We start from the raw sequence: 18,768 nt of genomic DNA, 5'->3' as shown, positions 1-18,768 counted from the left end.
GTTGCATCACAGCTACCAATAAGCTCGCTCTTGATTCACCTCATCTGATCACCTTGATGATGTTCCCAAATCTCAACTACCTACTTTCTTAAAAATTTTTTATGATGAGTAATTTCTAGATATTGCTGATCTCATTCAAGATATTGTTACTCTTTACTGATTTATTTTCTTATTAATAAATGCATGTTTTAATTATAATAATAAAGATTATAAAATGGATTGATTGGTGGATAGAGGGACAGATAAGTAGGTAGATAATGTGATAAAGTGAATATAGCAAAATGTTAATTATAGACTAAGTGGTGAGTATTGGATGTTCATCAAATAATTCTATCAACCTCTCTATATGTTTGAAAATTTTTAAAAGAAACTTTTGGGAAAAATAATGCAGATAGTAAGCAAAATAAAAACTGAAAGTAACTAAAGCTCACCTCCCAGAGATAACAACTGTTAATAGTGACTACATATTCTCCCTGATGTATCTGTGTATATGTTTGCTTGAACATTTTTTTTTAATTAGTACTACTTTACACACACTGTTCTGCAACTTTTTCTCTTAATATACTTTAGTCATATTTCTAGGTTAGTACAATAAATTTGCCCTATTTCTTTTACAATAATTACAGAGGAGTCTGTTGTACAGATGTACCATAATTTGACCAATCCCTAGAACATTTGGGTTGTTTCCAGTTTTTCTTTATTACAAACAGTGCTACACTTTGAATGTACATCTTTGTTCACATGTGAGACTTTTTCTGGGGAATAAATTCCTAGTGATGGAATTAGTAGATAAAAGGAAAAGCACATTTTTCCCTCCAGAAAAATTGTACCATTTTACATTTCTACCAGCAGTGTTTGAGAATTTATCGTTCATGACCTGGTTTCATTCTTGGGTCCAGAGGTAGCATACACTCACTCTCATGTATTCATTGTACTACCTACCTCACAATCTAGATGCAAAGTATCCAAAGTATTTGAACTGGCTTTCACTTAACAATAATCAGTATTGAGCACCAGGATTGATTTCCAATTTCTGATTTTTTTGTTTTAAAGTCAAACACACCTAGAAAATAATAAATTTTCTTCCTTAACTTTTGGAATCTGGGGTCCAATCCAATCACCGTCTTACTTTAGTTTGATGTTAACAAAAAGGCATTTGAACTAGCTAAATATAAAATGACTGTACATCCCCAATAATTATCTCTCATAGTAGGAGCATTGTTTACAGATTCTAGAATTTTCTTTTACCCCAACAAAGTTTGACACTTTATTTTGGAAATACAACTTGGACTCTTTTTGTGAATGTTTCCCAGGTACCTTAGTTTGGGTCTCACGTCACCTCATCCCCCGGTGTTTCGGTCTCAAGCTCTCCTCCGTATCCAGAAGAGGAAGTGTCGCCTTCCCTTTCCCTAGCCGGTTGGGGTTGCTGGTGTCCTGGGACCCATGCCAGGTCTCCTCCCTATTCCACAAATCTATCTTTCAAATTGGGAAAAGTTAGAATTAAATTAGGATTTTCTGCTATCTGGATCTTTCCTGGCCTACCTCGGCTTGCTTGCTTCCATCACTGGCATTCTTTTTTTTTCCTTACTACAGAACTTTTTAAACATGAACATTAGAAAAATGTACAGAATACTGAAAAGCTAAAAGAAGAAAATAATCATCCATAGTCTCACTGCTCTTACTTTAATATATATCTTTACAGCTCTCTTATGTCATGTATTTGCTTTTTGCTATTTTACGTAAGTGGGCTCATACTATACCAAACTATTTTATAACCTGTTTCCAGTACTTATCAGTATATCATTAGTACCTTTTTGTGTCAAAAAAAATATTCTCCTATATCACCCTTACTGTCATTTGTAACAATTGCATAGTATTTTATTGTATGGATATGCCATAATTTATCCTATAGATGAATATTTAGGTTATTTTTCAGTTTTGAACTTTTTACATGTTAATACTATGTGACCATCCTTTAGACATCTCCATGATTACATCCTAAGGAAACAGAATTGAGTGGGACATGCTATAGCCTAGACTGGGAATCAGTCTGATCCCAAAGGCATGCTCATAATCACTTTTCCCTTCTATATGAGAGTCGGATAAAAGCTTCTGTTTTATATTCGGTTCCCCTCAGATTGATACAAATTTGGCTGAATTTCTGACCCTCTCCTTATTGTGCTTCACCCTAGTTCTTCCAGAAGGCAGCACTGAACGTGCGAGACAACATCGGGGAAGAAGTAGATGCAGAACAGCTGATCCAAGAGGCCTGTCGGAGCTGCCTGGAACAGGTAAGACCAAAGGAGGTGAAATGTAGGTACTTTGCTACCTCAAAGCTCTGCTAAGAAGTGTGATCCCCTCATCAGTGGTATTTTGGGGAATGCCTAACAAACCACTTACGTCTCGATAGGGCTTGAAACTTGCCAACAGAGAAGGGGAAACTAACATTTATCCAGTAGCTACTATATGCCAGGTACATGCATTATTTCATTTCTGTCTCAGAAGAAACCTTATATGGAGGCATTTTTAAATCCCTATTTTACAAAGAAATTGAAGCTTAGAATAAGTGCAAGTTAGAATAGCTAAAGTTCTGTCTCGCCTCTACAAGTGTTTGGTTGATTGCCTTCAAGTAGTTACAGCCCCTTTTATATCAAGGAGACTGTCACCCTTTCTGCCTCTCTGCCTGTCAAGATGTGCTTAGGAAGCATGACATCAGATCTGTAAATGGCTGTGTGCTGGTTTGAAAGTATGTATGTCCCTAGAAAAGCCATGTTTTAATCTAAATCCCATTTCATAAAGGCAGAATAATCCCTATTCAATACTGTATGTTTGAATCTGTAATTAGATCATCTCCTTGGAGATGTAACCCAATCAAGTGTGATTGTTAAACTGGATTAGGAGACATGTCTCTGCCCATTTGGGTGGATTCTGGAGTCCTATAAAAGAAGAAACATTTTGGAGAATGAGTGCAATTCACAGAGAGCCCACAAGCCAGCGACCTTTGGAGGTGAAGAAGGAAAACGCCTTCAGGGGAGCTTCATGAAATGGGAAGCCAGGAGAGAGAAAGCTAGCAGATGATGCCTTGCTCGCCATGTGCCCTTCCAGCTGAGAGGGAAACCGTGACTGTGTTCACCTTCTTGGATGAGAGAGAAACCCTGAACTTCATCGGCCTTCTAGAACCAAGGTATCTTTCCCTGGATGCCTTTGATTGGACATTCCTATAGACTTTTTGTAATTGGGACATTATCTTGGCCTTAGAACTGTAAACTAGCAACTTATTAAATTCTTCTTTTTAAAAGCCATTCCATTTCTGGTATATTGCATTCAGGCAGCTAGCAAACTAGAACAGCCTGTGTTCCCAAGATAGTAGTGAACCTGTTTACATGTATCAGCTGCTGTTATTAATAGGCATTGTCAGCCTCACCCAGTTTCCATACTTGACTTTGAGACCATTAGCTGTCAGAGGTGGAAATTTCTTCATAACCAGAGCCACAAGGATTAGTTTGAGTTTAGTCCTATAAGGATAAGTATAGTGAGATGAAAGAGAAATATCTTCTGGGTAGTTGGCTGGTTAACTACTCAGGCAGAGCCTCCAAAAGGAGCAAGAATAGGGCCTGGACCTCAGCTTCGAAAGGGGGTAACTCTGTCTTATCAGTGCAGTGAAAACTAATCTGGTTCTCATGATTATTAAATTAAAGCTAACCAATTCATAAGAGGCCAGTTAACTAATTCATTCTAGGACTAGTATGTTATGGTCATTTGTAACATTTGCTAATAATAAAGCACTTAGGTTTGTTAGTGATATTCTTATAAGTTTGAGCTGAATCAAGATTAGATTTATAAAACCTTCACTCTCACTTGCATCCCAAAATGCTTTCTTGAGTTTATTTCTTTGACCAATATATATTGAGTATCTGTAATGTAGGACCATGCCATGATCTGTGCCAGGCCCCAACAGTGGTGTGCAAAATGGACATGGTTCTTGCCCCAGATCCTTGACATTACTCCCATAATTATACAATGTACTTATAATAAAAAAAAATTGTTATAAATACTATAAATATAGGGGGCAGTGAGAATACACCAGAGGGTCACAGCCCATGGGCAGAAGGGAACATAGTATAGTATGTTCAAGGAACAGAAAGAAGCCAATATTGCTGGCTTTCAAAAGCAAGAGAAGAATGATGGTATGTGATAAGGCTGGAGAGGTAGGCAGAAGCCAGATCAAGCAGAGCACTAGAAGCCAAATGAAAGATCTGGAGTTTAAAGTAGAAAAGCGGCCAAGTGAGTTTTGCATTTTGAAATCATTCTAACTGCAATGAGGAGATTGGTTTGGAAGGGAAGTTAAGATGTTATTGCAGAGTTCCTGTGAAAGATGAAGGTAAAGGTGAAGTTAATTGGACATACTCTGCTTTTCCAGTCTCCTGGATCCCTTGTCTACTTTCCAGAGTTCCACCCCTTTTCCAGCATCAATGCAGCTGGGGAGCTAGAGTTGTTTGATTACCATGGAATCAAAGCATAGGAAGGTAGAAAACCCAAAGAGTTGTTTTAAACTTGTTTAATGTGAAATCAGATGAATTCAGAAACATTGAGCATGTTTTTTAGTCTTTCTGAGCTTCAGTTTCCTCGTCTTTAAAATTGGAAATAAGACCACCACCACTCCAGGGGTTTGCTGTGAGGATTAAATGAGCTAATATACATAAACCACCAACACAGCACATAAGCATATAACACAGAACATACCAGATATTAAGTACATGGTAGTTACATTCATAATTATAATACATATTTTTGCCTTACAACAGAACTTGGCTTTCAGGAGGGCAGCAGGATCCTTTGGTGCTCTTTGGGGCCCCCTTGTGTAAACTTCTTGTTGTGTTAAATTCTTCAGACTGCATATGATATAATTAGCTTAGTTTTTTTCTTAGTTTGGATTGGATTAAAACGTGATTTCCTTGTTTGCACTTCTAGATGCCACATTTTAGCCATCTCAGTGGTGGTCAACCCTCATCTCCTTAGCTACCCATGTATGGAGCTTTCTTAGGGAGAAATGACTGATCCTATCTGCAGCATGTTGCCTTGTGAATTTTGTTTGCTTCATTGATTTTGTTTTGCAGTACAGAGGCTTTTATTTGTTCATTTTATTATTCAAATAATGTAAATTCATTAGAATTCAAGAGAAATTTGGTGCAGTGGTTAAGAATGCAAGCATTCTCTTGATTAGACTGCCCAGATTTGCATCCTGGCCTCATCACTGACTAGCTGTGTGACCTTAGACAAATTATTTCACCTTCTTAAACCTCAGTTTTTTCATCTGCAAAATAGAATTGCCATACTCTAAAAGTGGCAATACTCTGAAAGTGTGTAGATCAGTCTCTAAGCACGCAAGAAATGTTACCTGCTGCTTGTAATAATATTAAAATTAGAAAATATAAACTATAAGGAAAAAAATTAAACTTTCTCATAATCTCATTATCCAACAATAACTTCTGTTAACATTTTGATCTGTTTCCTTCTAGTCTTTTCCCTTTGTTTTTATACATGTGTGTTCAATTCACTGGGGGCACTGGGGATACCAAGGTAAGCCATCCTGGAACCCAAAATCCCCTCCAGCTGCCACACTGTTTCTCTGTTCTCTTTACAGCCAGACTTCAGGACAGGTTGCCAGTGATCACTGGCTCCACTTTCTGCCCTCCCATTCCCCTTTCACTCTTCTCCTTACCGTATTTTGGCTTCATTCCCCCATTTCATTGGAACCTCTCTTATCAAGGTCACCTTCATATTGTTAAGTCATAAGGACCCTAATGGTCTTCAACTTAGTTTCTTGGTGGCTTTTGTCACAAGTGGATCATTTCTTTTTTGGAATACTTTCCTATCTTGACTCCAGTGCCTTGGACTGGACTTCTTTATCCAGCTTGTCTTCTTTCCCTCTAATAATTGGTATAGTCCCAGTTCTGTTCTGGGGCTCACTCTTTCTAAGTGATTTGTCTAGCTCTGTGGCTTTGAATCTTATTTAACACTGATGATTTGCACATTTATATCTCAGCCCTGAGCTCCTTCCACTCTTACCCACCTCCAGTCCATTCTTCCCACAACATCCAAACTGATCTCTTTAAAGATGAGTCAGATCATATCACTTCACTCCTTGAAATCCTCCACTGACTTCCTCTTGCAGGTAGAATGAAATCCAAAGGCTTTACCATGACCCACAGATCCTTACCTGGACCAGTTCTTGTCCTTTTTCTCAAACTTCATCTCACTCCTTCTTACTCACTATATTCTAGCCATACCCACAGAATATAAGCTCCACAGGAGCACAGACTTTGGTTATCCTATTTACTGCTATATCCCTAGCTCTTATGTACTAGGTACTCAATATTTATTAAATGAATAAAAAGCAGTTAACTGAAGAATGTGTATTATATTAATAGATTTAGTTAAAAATATATATATTTATGTGGGAAAAAGTCAGGAAGAATTTATATCACAATATTAAAAATAGGCTCTGCTCTGTTCCAATTGGAGTGAGACACTTCAGAGCTTCATCACCCCACAGAAGATATGTATAACAGCAAGAACTAGCAGAAACATCCTTCTCAAAGCTCCAGAAAACAGTTAAAGTATTACAGTAACAAGGCGAGCACCAAATCAAGAGAAAGCCTACTTAAAAGCGTTAGGATCTCATGGTGCCCTGGCTGGCCCCTCTCCTACCCATCACAGGCGCAACACAGAGCCAGCCCATGCTCCCATGTGGAGATCCCTGGTCCTGGTTCTGAAGGGAGCACAGTCACCTTTATACACATAATGGGAGTTTATTTTGACCCAATCTCTCTGGTGGTGGCACAATGGACTGCCTGTCCCAGAACTTTTCCTGCATGTAGGAGGCAGCTTATAGAACTCTCCAGGAGAACACACTGTAGGAGTACAGTCAAGTTTGCTGCCTGGGGCAAGGGATTGCTGGCTATAGGACATACATGCAGTATCCTATACCATGAGGAAACTATTTCCTAGGGAGGATAGAGCATTGGCCACCGTGTAAACAGAGGAATTCCTAAGGCCCTGTACACATGCCCAAGATAAGGCTCATACTCAGCAAGGATCAGGGAGGCCCCTGTGCTTTGTGCTAGAGCTACTCTGTTAACTTACTCTATGGGTAAGCCCTGAAGGTCAATCTGCAAAGACTGAGAAAGGTGTCTTCATTTTTTCCCTTCTTTTTTTTTTTTTTTTTTGTTTGTTTGCTTGTTTGTTAGCTCTTGGCATTCAAGTAAAGCTCTGTCATAAAACTGCCCAGATATAAACTTAAGGAAAGTTGCCTCAAAGCCTAAATTTCACATTAAAATATCAAATATGTCCAGGTTTCAACAAAAGATTATGAAACATACAAAGAAACAAGAAGTAATGGCATAGGCAAAGGAGAAGATTAAAGCTTTAGAAAACATCAATGAGAACCAGACCTGGGCTATTCTAAACAAATACTTTTTTAAAAAAATGGTCCTAGTTATACCCCCAGAAGTAAAAGAAAATGTGGACAGAGAACTAAAGGAAATCAGGAAAACAATGACTAAACTCAAAGAGAATGTCAGAGAGAGATACAAATTATGAAAAAGATCAAAACAGAGCTGAAAACTATAGTAACAAAAATTTTTAATTCCCTAGAGGGGTTCAACAGCAAATGCTGGAGCTGGTAGAAGAACGAATCAGAGAACTTGAAGATAAGACAATTGAAATTGTTCAGTTTGAGGAGCAGAAAAAAGAAAGAATAAAGAAAAGTGATCAGAACCTGAGGAGCCTGTGGGATACTTTGGTGGTTTGAAGCTACAAATACCCCAGAAAAAAAATGTGTTCTTGAATTTAATCCATTCCTTTGAGTGTGAACTCATTGTAAACAGTTATGAGGCTACTTGTGACAGGGTGAGCCACCTCAATCAGGATGGGTCTTAATCCTATTACTGTAGTCCATTATAAGCAGAAATTCAGACAGAGAGAAAGTCACAGGAAGCAAGAAACTGAAACAGAACCTGGAAAAGAAGGAAGAAACCAGGAGATGCTGCCTTGTGCCTTGTCATGTGACAGAAGAACCAAGGATCACCAGCAGGCAGCCCCAGAATGACACAGACTTCAGAGAGAAAGCATTGCCTTGATGATGCTTTGATCTGGACATTTTCCTGGCCTCAAAATTATGAACCAATAAATTCTCATTGTTTAAACTGAACCATTTCATGGTATTTGCTTGAGCAGCCTAGGAAACTAAAACAGGCACCATCATCAAAGTTTTGAATGTCAAAGATAAAACAAGAATTCTGAAAGCCACATGAGAGAAGCAACATGTCACCTACAGTGGAGCCTCAGTAAGATTAAGTGTCAATTCCTCATCAAAACCATGGTGGCAAGAAGGTAGTGGGATGACATAGCTTAAATGCTGAAAGAAAAAATTGCCAACCAAGAATTCTATATCCAGCAAAACTGTCTTTCAAAAAATAAGGTTGAGATTAAAACATTCCCAGATAGGGGTGGGGTCAAGATGGCGGCTTAGCAATGTGCGTGTTTTAGTTTGTCCTCCACAACAACTACTAAATAACCAGAAACAGTACAGAACAGCTCCTGGGGCCACATCAGTGACTGGACACGCAGTGTACCCCAGTCTGGACCAGCTGGACCAGCTGAAAACCTCCCCAGAACCATGAGTTCCCCAGGCCATGGCAGCTGTCGCCCTTCCCCCACTGCTTTCCAGAGGGGAAAGAAAAGAGACTTTACCAGCAACAGGGGCTGAACCCAACCAAATGCCAATTGTGGAATTAATTAACAAATTCTGACTACTAAAAATAGGCCCCCAGCTAGGTGAACCTGGGCAAAGCGGAAGTCACTCATTTTTGCCCCAGCACCAAGGGCACAGGGCTGACGGAAAAAGAAAAAAAGAGAAGAAACATAGGTTTTTGTGGCTGTGTTTCTACAAAGGCTTGACTGCTTTTGGATACAGCGGCAGGACTTCTCAGGTTGCAACTGCCTGCCCCAGGCATAGGGAGAAACAAGCTCATTTGAGGGCTTGTCTGGAGCCTGTGCCTTCCCCAGGGGAGGGGTGAAGCCCAACTCAGGTGGAATCCCTCAAGGAATTCAGACACCAAGTCTTGGTAATTTGAATCCATTTAAACCAGCCTACAACCTCTCCTCTGTCTCCACCACGCCCCCAGCAGGGAGAGTCTGCCAAAGTTAAAGGTAGCACATCATCTTACGCTGACGGGACCCGCAGGCAGAAAAGCGCCACATACTGGGCAGGATGAGAAAAACAGAGTCCAGAGACTTCACAGGAAAGCCTTTAAACCTGCTGTGTCTCACCCTCAGGGAAACCAACGCAGGTGACTCTTTCCTCCTGATAGGAGGCAGTTTGGTCTGGGAAAAATCCAGCTGGGGTCTATAATACCTAAGTAGGCCCTCCTAAGGGTGGGGGGGTAAAAGGCACCATACAAGCAGGGCAAGAAACAAGAAAACAAAAACTGAAAAATTATCCTCTGTTAAACAAAACCTAAGCTAGAGGTCCAGAAAAAGCTGAACTGAATGTCAAAGAACAGATAGACAACAAATTCATCCAGCAAGAAAACTCTATGTAAAAGAAATGAAAGCAATCTCCAGAATAAACTCATTAAGGTAATTAAATGTCTAGACACCAGCAAAAAATAAAAAATGACACTAGGAAAATTGAAGATATAGCCCAGTCAAAGGAACAAACTAACAATTCAAATGAGATACAAGAGCTAAAACAATTAATTCAGAATATATGAACAGACATGGAAAATCTCATCAAAAACCAAATCATTGAATTGAGGGAGGATATAAAGAAGATGAGGAATGAACAAAAAGAAGAAATCGTAAGTCTGAAAAAAAAAATCACAGAACTTATGGGAATGAAAGGCACAGTAGAAGAGATGAAAAAAGCAATGGAAACCTACAATGGTAGATTTCGAGAGGCAGAAGATAGGATTAGTGAACTGGAGGATGGAACATCTGAAATCCGACAAGAAAAAGAAGATATAGGGAAAAAAATGGAAAAATATGAGCAGGGACTCAGGGAATTGAATGACAATATGAAGCGCATGAATATACGTGTTGTGGGTATCCCAGAAGAAAAGAAGGGAAAAGGAGGAGAAAAACTAATGGAGGAAATTATCACTGAAAATTTCCCAACTCTTATGAAAGACTTAAAATTACAGATCTAGGAAGTGCAGCATACCCCAAAGAGAATAGATCCAAATAGACATACTCCAAGACACTTACTAATCAGAATGTCAGAGGTCAAAGAGAAAGAGAGGATCTTGAAAGTAGCAAGAGAAAAGCAATCCGTCACATACAAGGGAATCCCAATAAGACTATGCGTAGATTTCTCAGCAAAAACCATGGAGGCGAGAAGATAGTGGGGTGATATATTTAAATTACTAAAAGAGAAAAACTGCCAACCAAGAATTCTATATCCAGCAAAATTGTCCTTCAAAAATGAGGGAGAAATTAAACCATTTTCAGACAAAAAAATCACTGAGAGAATTTGTGACCAAGAGACCAGCTCTGCAAGAAATACTAAAGGGAGCACTAAAGACAGATATGAAAAGACAGAAGAGAGGTGTGGAGAAGAGTGTAGAAAGGAAGACTATGAGTAAAGGTAAAAAGAAGGAAAGTTAGATATGACAGATAAAATCCAAAAGGCAAAATGGTAGAAGAAAGTACTACCTGTTCAGTAATAACACTAAATGTTAATGGATTAAACTCCCCAATCAAAAGACATAGACTGGCAGAATGGATTAAAAAAACAGGACCCATCTATATGCTGTCTACAAGAAACACATCTTAGACCCAAAGATAAATATAGGTTGAAAGTGAAAGGCTGGGAAAAGATATTTCATGCAAATAACAAGCAGAAAAGAGCAGGAGTAGCTATACTAATATCCAACAAATAAGACTTCAAATGTAAAACAGTTAAAAGAGACAAAGAAGGATACTATGTACTAATAAAAGGAACAATTCAACATGAAGACATAACAATCATAAATATTTATGCACCGAACCAGAATGCCCCAAAATACATGAGGCAAACACTGAAAAGGGAAATAGACACATCTACCATAATAGTTGGAGACTTCAATTCCCCACTCTCATCAATGGACAGAACATCTAGACAGAGGATCAGTAAAGAAAAAGAGAATTTGAATAATACAATAAATGAACTAGACTTAACAGACATTTATAGAACGTTACACCCCACAACAGCAGGATACATCTTTTTCTCAAGTGCTCATGGATCATTCTCAAAGATAGACCATCTGCTGGGTCACAAAGCAAGTCTCAATAAATTTAAAAAGCTATTTCTCAGCCTTAGACTGTAAACTAGCAACTTATTAAATTCCCCTTTTTAAAAGCCAAAAAAAAAAAAAACATTCCCAGATAAATGAAAACTGACAGAGATTATCACCACTGGACAGGCACTGCAAGAGATGCTAAAGAAAATTCTACAGGTTGAAAGGAAAGGACAATAAATAGAAGCCACATGAAGAAATAAAAGGCTCTCATGAGGGTGACAACATGGGTAAATATAAATGCCAGTGCTACTGTATTTTTGGTTTGTAACTCACTTTTTACTTCCCACAGGATCTAAAAGGCAAATGCATAAATGTAATGATAAATCAGTGGTTTTGTACTCATAAGAACTACATAAAGTGGGGATGGAGGGGGATAGGAACATAGTTTATGTGTACTATTGAAGTTAGGTTGGTTATCAAAACAAATGGGATTGCTGTAGATTTAGGATGTTAAATTTAAGCCCTGTGGGAACTACAAAGAAAATATTGGAGAATATGAAACTTATAGAGACAGAAATTTATACCACAGGTTGCCAGGGGCAGGGGGTGTAGGGAGTTCATGCATGACGGTTCTTGGGTTGCTGTTTGGAGAGATGGGAAAATTTTAGTAATGGGAGGTGGTAAGAATACTGCAGTATTGTGAATGTGATGAATCGCATTGAATAGTATACTCGGGAGTGGTTAAATGAGAAAGTTTATGTTTTATGTATGTTCCCACAATTTAAAAAGTAAAAAGAAAGAAAGTAACTAAAGAGACAATGATAATTAAATGCAGTACATGATCCTCATTGGGATCTAGTAAGGGAGGAGAAAAGACTCAAAGGAATTACTGAGACATCAAAAATTGGAATATAGATTGTAAGCTTTAAAATTTTTTGAACTTGATATACTGCACTTAAGGTGGTTACATAAATGAATATCTTTGTTCTTAGGTAATGTACATGGCAATATTAAGTATTTAAGGAACATAATGTAAACGACCTACACTCAAGTGTTCAGAAAATGGATTGATAACTAGATAGACAGATATATGGATAGATAGGATGATATGGCAAATGTGATAAAATGTTAAAATTGGAGGATTTGGTATCTGGGGTGACGAGGTATATTGGACTTCTCTTATGGGGTTTATTTTATTTTTGTAACAATTCTATGAGTTTGAAAGTATTTCTAAATTTAAAAAAAAGAAAGAAAACTCCTACAGGCTCTGGGATGAGAGGCTGAACCTCCTGAAGGAAAGACCAGAGGAGACTCAGCTGAGAGCAAAAGAATTGAAAAGGGCCAGGTCCATGGGACACCTTGAGACTCTCCTTCAGGACACATAATAGGGCAAGGCAACAGACATGCACTTTCTCAAAGGGAAACATTCATCATATATGGTAGTGGACTGCCGAAATGGCCTCCAGCAAGGGACCTTAGTGGTGAGCTGTGCAGTTCCTTAGTTATAAAGGGGAAACTGAGGCCCAGAGAGAAGAAGGGACTTACCAAAGATCACAAAGGAGTCTTGAGCTCCTGCCACCCATCTCAGTGTTTTAACAGCAGGGAGACCCAGGCAGGCAAAGCACCATGATAATAGTGAGTCCCCCCCTGTTTTGTTTCTGGAGCTTACCTACCAATGTGGATACTAAAGAACAAGCTGTTGTTTGCCAGCTCAGCCTCTTTCTGCCAAGAGACTCTTCAGTCCCGGTAGGTTAAGAATTTCCTCAGATAAATCCTGCTCTGGGTAAAATCTCTCCTCTCCCAGGGGTACCCCCTCTTCCTTCTACTTGGTATTCTGCCAGGCTCAACCCAGGACAGCCATGGCTCCCGGCATCAGGCCTCCTAGGCCCCCACAGAGCCCTGGTTACACTGAGAACAGTGACTAGGCTCTGTCCTGTGGGTCCCAGTGGCATCATCCCTTACCCTTGAAGAAACAAGCCTGGTTCTAGGCACTGAGGAGAACTGTGGACGTCTGAAGGCTTCCCTTGGGGGCTCATGTGGCCTGCCCTTGTTCAGCATTTGGGAGAGAAGGAATTCAGGCACACTTCCCAGATGAACAGCTCATGACAGCTGGGCTCTGGACTGCTAGGCTGGAATTTGGTATAATCAGTGTATTCATAAACAGCCAGTTTTAATAATGAAGACCAAGAAACTGGAACGTTTGCTTTATTTAACCCTGGCTGCATGTTGTAATCATCTAGCGAGTTTTTAAAAATTCCAATGCCTAAACATGGGACAGAAATCCCAGAATGAGCTGAGACTTAGCATCAAGGAATTAGGAAAACCTTCTCAACCAAAAAGGGGAAGAATGAAATGAGGCAAAGTGTCAATGGCTGAGAGATTCCAAACAGACTCGAGAGGGTAGCCTGGAGGTTATTCTTACACATTAAGTAGATATTACTTTGTTATCCAAGATGTTATAGAGAGGCTGGAGGGAACTGCCTGAAAATGTAGAGCTGTGTTCCAGTAGCCATGTTTCTTGAAGATGATTGTATAATGATATAGCTTTCGCAGTGTGACTGTGTGGTTGTGAAAACCTTGTGTCTGATGGTTCTTTTATCTGCCTTGTCAACAGATGAGTAGAACATATGGAATAAAAAATAATAGGGGGAACAAATGTTAAAATAAATTTAGTTTGAAATGCTAGTGATCAATGAAAGAGAGAGGTAAGGGGTATGGTGTGTAACTTTTTTTTTCTGTTTTTGTTTTATTTTTCTGTTGTCTTTATTTCTTTTTCTGAATTGATGCAAATGTTCTAAGAAATTATCATGATGATGAATATGCAACTATGCAATATTGTCTGAATTGATGCAAATGTTCTAAGAAATGATCATGATGATGAATATGCAACTATGCAATATTGTGAATTACTGATCATATATGTAGAATGGAATGAGCATATACTAAGAACGTTTGTGTTTCTTTCTTGTAATTTTTTTAAATTAATAAAAAATTTTAAAAAAAAAATTCTGATGCCTAGACTACCCCCAGAGACCTTGCTTTCACTATTCTACGGTGTAGCTTGAGCATCAGGATTTTAAGACCAATGCACAGTCAAGGACCCCTATCAGAGAATTCCACTTTCTATGGGATCATGCAGGTTCAAGAATTATGGACCTCTGATGATTTTGCTTTATTCTTCTGTTGGTAGCATAGCAAATTTTCTTTGTTATATAATCTCTTGTTTCTGTCTACTTCCTCCCAACCTCCTCTAACCCCTGAGGTGGGTCCATGACCTGGATGTAGTCAGTGAGGTGCAGTGAGCCAGTGAATAATTCTCTGAAGCTTCAGTAATTCTCTGAAGCTATTGCAAAAGTGACCCTTTCTTTCTCCTGGCCTGGAAGCTGATAGCCAGTGGACCTGAAGTTTCTGGGGCCACATGGAAAGAGAGAGGGCCTGGAAATGAAGCCAACACCAAGAAAGAAGAGATAAAGAATAAAAGACACTGAAGCTTGATGACATCCTCTGAACACCTGGATCCACCCCACATGCAGCCGGATATGCCTAGATCGCACTTATTGAGCCAATAACTTTCAGGCTTTGTTTAAAAAAAAAAAAAAGTTGACAGTCTTCTGTGAATAAGGAGATTTCACATTTGATGGGGTTTTTAATTTTGCTTATTTACATTTTCTAAATTTTCAACAATAACCAATAATTACTCATGTTTTTAAATAACTATTTATAATATAATTTCTAGGGTGCCATTGTATGGACCATAAAAAAATTTAACCCAGTTTAGAGTTAGTTGTGTTTGTAAAAATGGAGGCAAGAGGTACTTACCCACCAAAACACTGCTTGTTAAAACTTGGTCTTTCCCTTTTAGGCCAAGCTCCTGTTTTCAGATGGAGAAAAAGTAATACCCCGACTGACCCATGAGCTTCCAGGGATAAAGGTCAGAGTCACTGCATCCCAGAGGCATTTGAGAGCAGACAAATCAGACTGGGAGGCCGGAAAATACTTGGCCCCAGCGAGGTTTCATGTGCCACCATCTGTAGAACCAGGTCCAAATGGTATCATCCTGGGAGGGCTTCTGAGGCCTGGGTCAATTAAGGGCCAGTGGGCTATGGTCCAGGAGCTCTCCCCGGTGCAGCAGCTCCCAGGCAGTGGTCTCCACTGACTCCCTTCCCTTTTCCTCCAGCGTGGCCGGCAGGCAGAAGAGGAGTGTGCCCATCGAGGAAGCCCCGTCCCCAAAAAGGTAGAGCATCTTCTTGTTTTCTGGCCGGGAAGAATGCATTAGCTCCAGAAGAAGGCGCTGAGCTTCCTTAATGCACCTTTGGGCTCTTTGGGGCCCTTTGGGCATGAGAGGCAGGACCTGAGAAACAGTTACCCCTCCCTTTTTTATTCTCAAGCATCATTTGTTCTCTTTGGAAAACCATCTCCACCAACTAACCCTTGACCTGCCATTGGGGGGGTGAGACTTCCATCAGGTCGGGCCTCTGACAGCTGTTCTTTGTGGCAGAGAAAGGGACGGCCTCCAGGACACATCCTGTCCAATGACCGGGCCGCTGCAGGCATGGTGTGAGTAGGGGCCAACCATGTGGTCAGGGCGGAAGGGAGAGAGGGAGGGAGAGGGCCTGGAGGAACAGCGGCCAGAGTTCTGTGCCTGGCAAAATCATAACACCAGGTAACCATGAAAGAGGGTTATCCTAGTTTGAAGGTGAGAGGGAGAGCAGTGAGGAGGTAGCTGTTTTATCTTGATTTTGTCTCAGCTTGCTTGAACACCATAGTTTTTAATAACTGTCAGCATATATTGAGCCCTTATGATGTACCAGTAACAGGTCTAAGCACCCTACATATTTTATCATTTAATACTAAACAGCCACCCACTCAAGAAGGTATAATTAATTATGCAAATAAGGAAATAGACTCCAAAAGATTATTTGCCCAAGGTCAGATTGCTAATAAGGGGAAAACTGTACGACATTGCCTCCAAGGTAGTAGTTTTCAAACATTTTTTAAGCAACAGAATCTTCTTCAAACAAAACCTTATGTGGCTGCCCAATATGTAAAGCAGATAAAGCCAGAGGTGATCTGGCTTCTCTGATGGTTTACCTAGAAGAAGTCTGCTAAAGGGAGAGTATGTGGGAACCCCCACCAACAGCAGCAAGCTTTCTCCAGTCCTAGGCCTCACCTCGGAGAATTCACCTTTCTTCTTTCCTTCCAATCAGATGGAAACCAAAATCCTGTGAACCAATTCGCCGGGAGGGCCCCAAGGTAAGTTTATCTGAACATGGCGGTGTCCACTATCCCGGGAGATGCCACCAACGCTCTGGGCCTCACAGTGAGAGAAAAGGGCTGGGGGGGAGAGGAAGGATATTGTGCATTACAGAGCCATCTTCCATGCCCACAGCCACACTGGAAGGATCCCAAATAGGGACTGGAATTAGGGGCAAATGAAAGATAAAATGAAAGGACTGGAGTCTTTGCTGGAGAAGGCTTCTCTTTGTAAAAGTTTGTGATCACTAATATTTATTTAGTATTTAATGTGTGACAGGAGCCACCCTGTCTCTTTTATGGATTATTTTATTTAATCTTTTCAACCACCTTGTAAGATAGATTGTTCTCATTCTATAGTTAAGGACTTTCCTTTCGTGCCAGCTCCACTGGGGGCAGGAAATTATCTTATTTTATCTAATTATCTTATGCTCTTATTATACTTGAGTATACTCTGAAGAATCCTTTCTTCAGTAACATAGATAAAATGCTGCTGCCATGGTTGAGACTGTATTCAGTTGACATTGTCCACCTCTCATCTGGCCCCTTCTGCTTTCACTCTGGAAATCCCTTTCTTCTGAAACTCTTTACTCCCTTAGAGCTAGTGATACTGCATTCTCCTAGATCTTTCTGTTCCTCTCCAAACATTCCTTCCCTCTTTTTTGTAAGAGCTTCCTCAGCATGATTCATATATATGAGTGTCCCCTAGAATCATCTCCTTGGCCCACTTGTCTTCTCCACCTAAAGTTTCTCTCCGGATGATCTGAACTTTCATGTTTCAGGGACTCCTGTGTACTAAAACTCCCATAACTTTGTCCCACATCTCTGTGTAGTTAAGACTTGTATTTCCTTCTGCCTGCTGAACCTTTCTGGCTGGCAGTTCCAACTTCTGACTCAGCATATTCAAAATTGAACTCAAAATTGACCTTCCGTTAAGAATTACTGATTGTATATGTAGAATGGAATGATATCTTAATGTTTTGTCTGTTAATTTTTTTTAATTAATAAAAAAATTTTTTTTAAAAATTGACCTTCTGGTATGTTCTCTCTTTTAGTCATCTTTGTTTCTTCCCCTCCTTCACCTCCCTATATCCAGTCAAGTCCTGGGTGATTCTGCCTCCTAAATATATTGCAATTCCTATACCCCCTCTTCATCTCTACTACTGTGCTAATTCAGGCCCTCATCTTCTTTCAAAACTGCTTTATTACAGCAGCCTCTAAACTAGCCTCTCTGCCTATGGTTTTGCTACCTCAAATCCATTATCCACATTGCTGTAAGAGTGAGTTATCATCAGAGCAAACCTGACTCTGTCATACCCTGTTGAGAGGCTTTCAACAACTAACTCCCCGTTACCTACAGAATAAATAAAATGCAGACCCTTTCACATAGCATACTAAGGCCCCCACCCCTTCTCTGCTTCTTTCTTCAGCTTCACCAATTACCATTCCCTAACTTGTGCTCTCTCTCCTTTAGAACACAGAAGTGCTCGTAGTCTCTCTAGCAAACCAAGACAGCTCTCACCTGCTGTTGTCCATGCTGCCTGGAATTCTCTCCTTCTTCCCTCTACCTGCCTGATTTCTGCTCCCCCTTTTAGAATTAACTTGGGAATTACCTCTCCAAGGAAGCTTTCCTGGCTAAACCCACCCCTCTTGGCACCCCTCATATAATATCCTGTACTCATCTGTATCGTTGCCATATTGTGTGATGGTGTAATTATCTAAACATGTGTCTGTGGCCTCCTGGGGAACAAAGCCTGTATCTCACTCATCTCTCTGTCACCAGTATCTAGTGCAGGGCCTAGCCCAGTGTAAGTACTCAGTTTCCTCATTAAACTGTTGAATAAAGGACACAGGTTGTGGCAGGAGAAGGCAAGGAGAAGAGAATTTCTGTCCTGCCTACCAGATTAAACCTCACCCTAACAGGCTCTATTTTTTTATATAGTGGGACCCAGCTCGACTGAATGAATCTACTACCTTTGTGTTGGGATCTCGAGCCAATAAGTAAGTGTGAAAGTTTTGACACTGAGGAAAAGGCAGATCAGGAGTTCACCACCAGGACTGTCACTGCTGGAATCCTTACCTCTCATCTGTTCCCTTCCAGGGCCCTGGGTATGGGAGGCACCAGAGGGAGAATCTACATCAAGCACCCCCACCTCTTTAAGGTAGGTGAGTGCTGGGAGTTAGCCAGGCCCTGTCACTGGAAGTAGAGGCATTGAAAGTTGTAGATGCCACA

General features: G+C 40.1%; 1 protein-coding gene across 3 annotated transcripts in view; it reads left to right on the top strand.

Annotated features, from left to right (window-relative positions):
• Positions 1–18,768, top strand: part of DNTTIP1 (deoxynucleotidyltransferase terminal interacting protein 1) — a 32,841-nt gene that overhangs the window by 6,226 nt on the left and 7,847 nt on the right. For all 3 annotated transcript variants that reach the window (XR_013178864.1, XM_077167862.1, XM_077167859.1), the window contains exons 4-10: positions 2,193–2,291; positions 15,145–15,213; positions 15,460–15,516; positions 15,781–15,839; positions 16,490–16,535; positions 18,478–18,536; positions 18,637–18,697. Coding sequence is in view for 2 of the 3 variants with exons in the window: in XM_077167862.1 (XP_077023977.1) it covers positions 2,193–2,291; positions 15,145–15,213; positions 15,460–15,516; positions 15,781–15,839; positions 16,490–16,535; positions 18,478–18,536; positions 18,637–18,697 (450 nt within the window). In the remaining variant the exon portion in view is untranslated. The remainder of the gene's footprint in view (positions 1–2,192; positions 2,292–15,144; positions 15,214–15,459; positions 15,517–15,780; positions 15,840–16,489; positions 16,536–18,477; positions 18,537–18,636; positions 18,698–18,768) is intronic.

Source organism: Tamandua tetradactyla, chromosome 1 (genome assembly GCF_023851605.1).
Source record: "Tamandua tetradactyla isolate mTamTet1 chromosome 1, mTamTet1.pri, whole genome shotgun sequence".
NCBI lineage: Eukaryota > Metazoa > Chordata > Mammalia > Pilosa > Myrmecophagidae > Tamandua > Tamandua tetradactyla.
The sequence above is the reverse complement of the archived record's forward strand: the minus strand, read 5'-3'. Positions and strand labels throughout refer to the sequence as shown.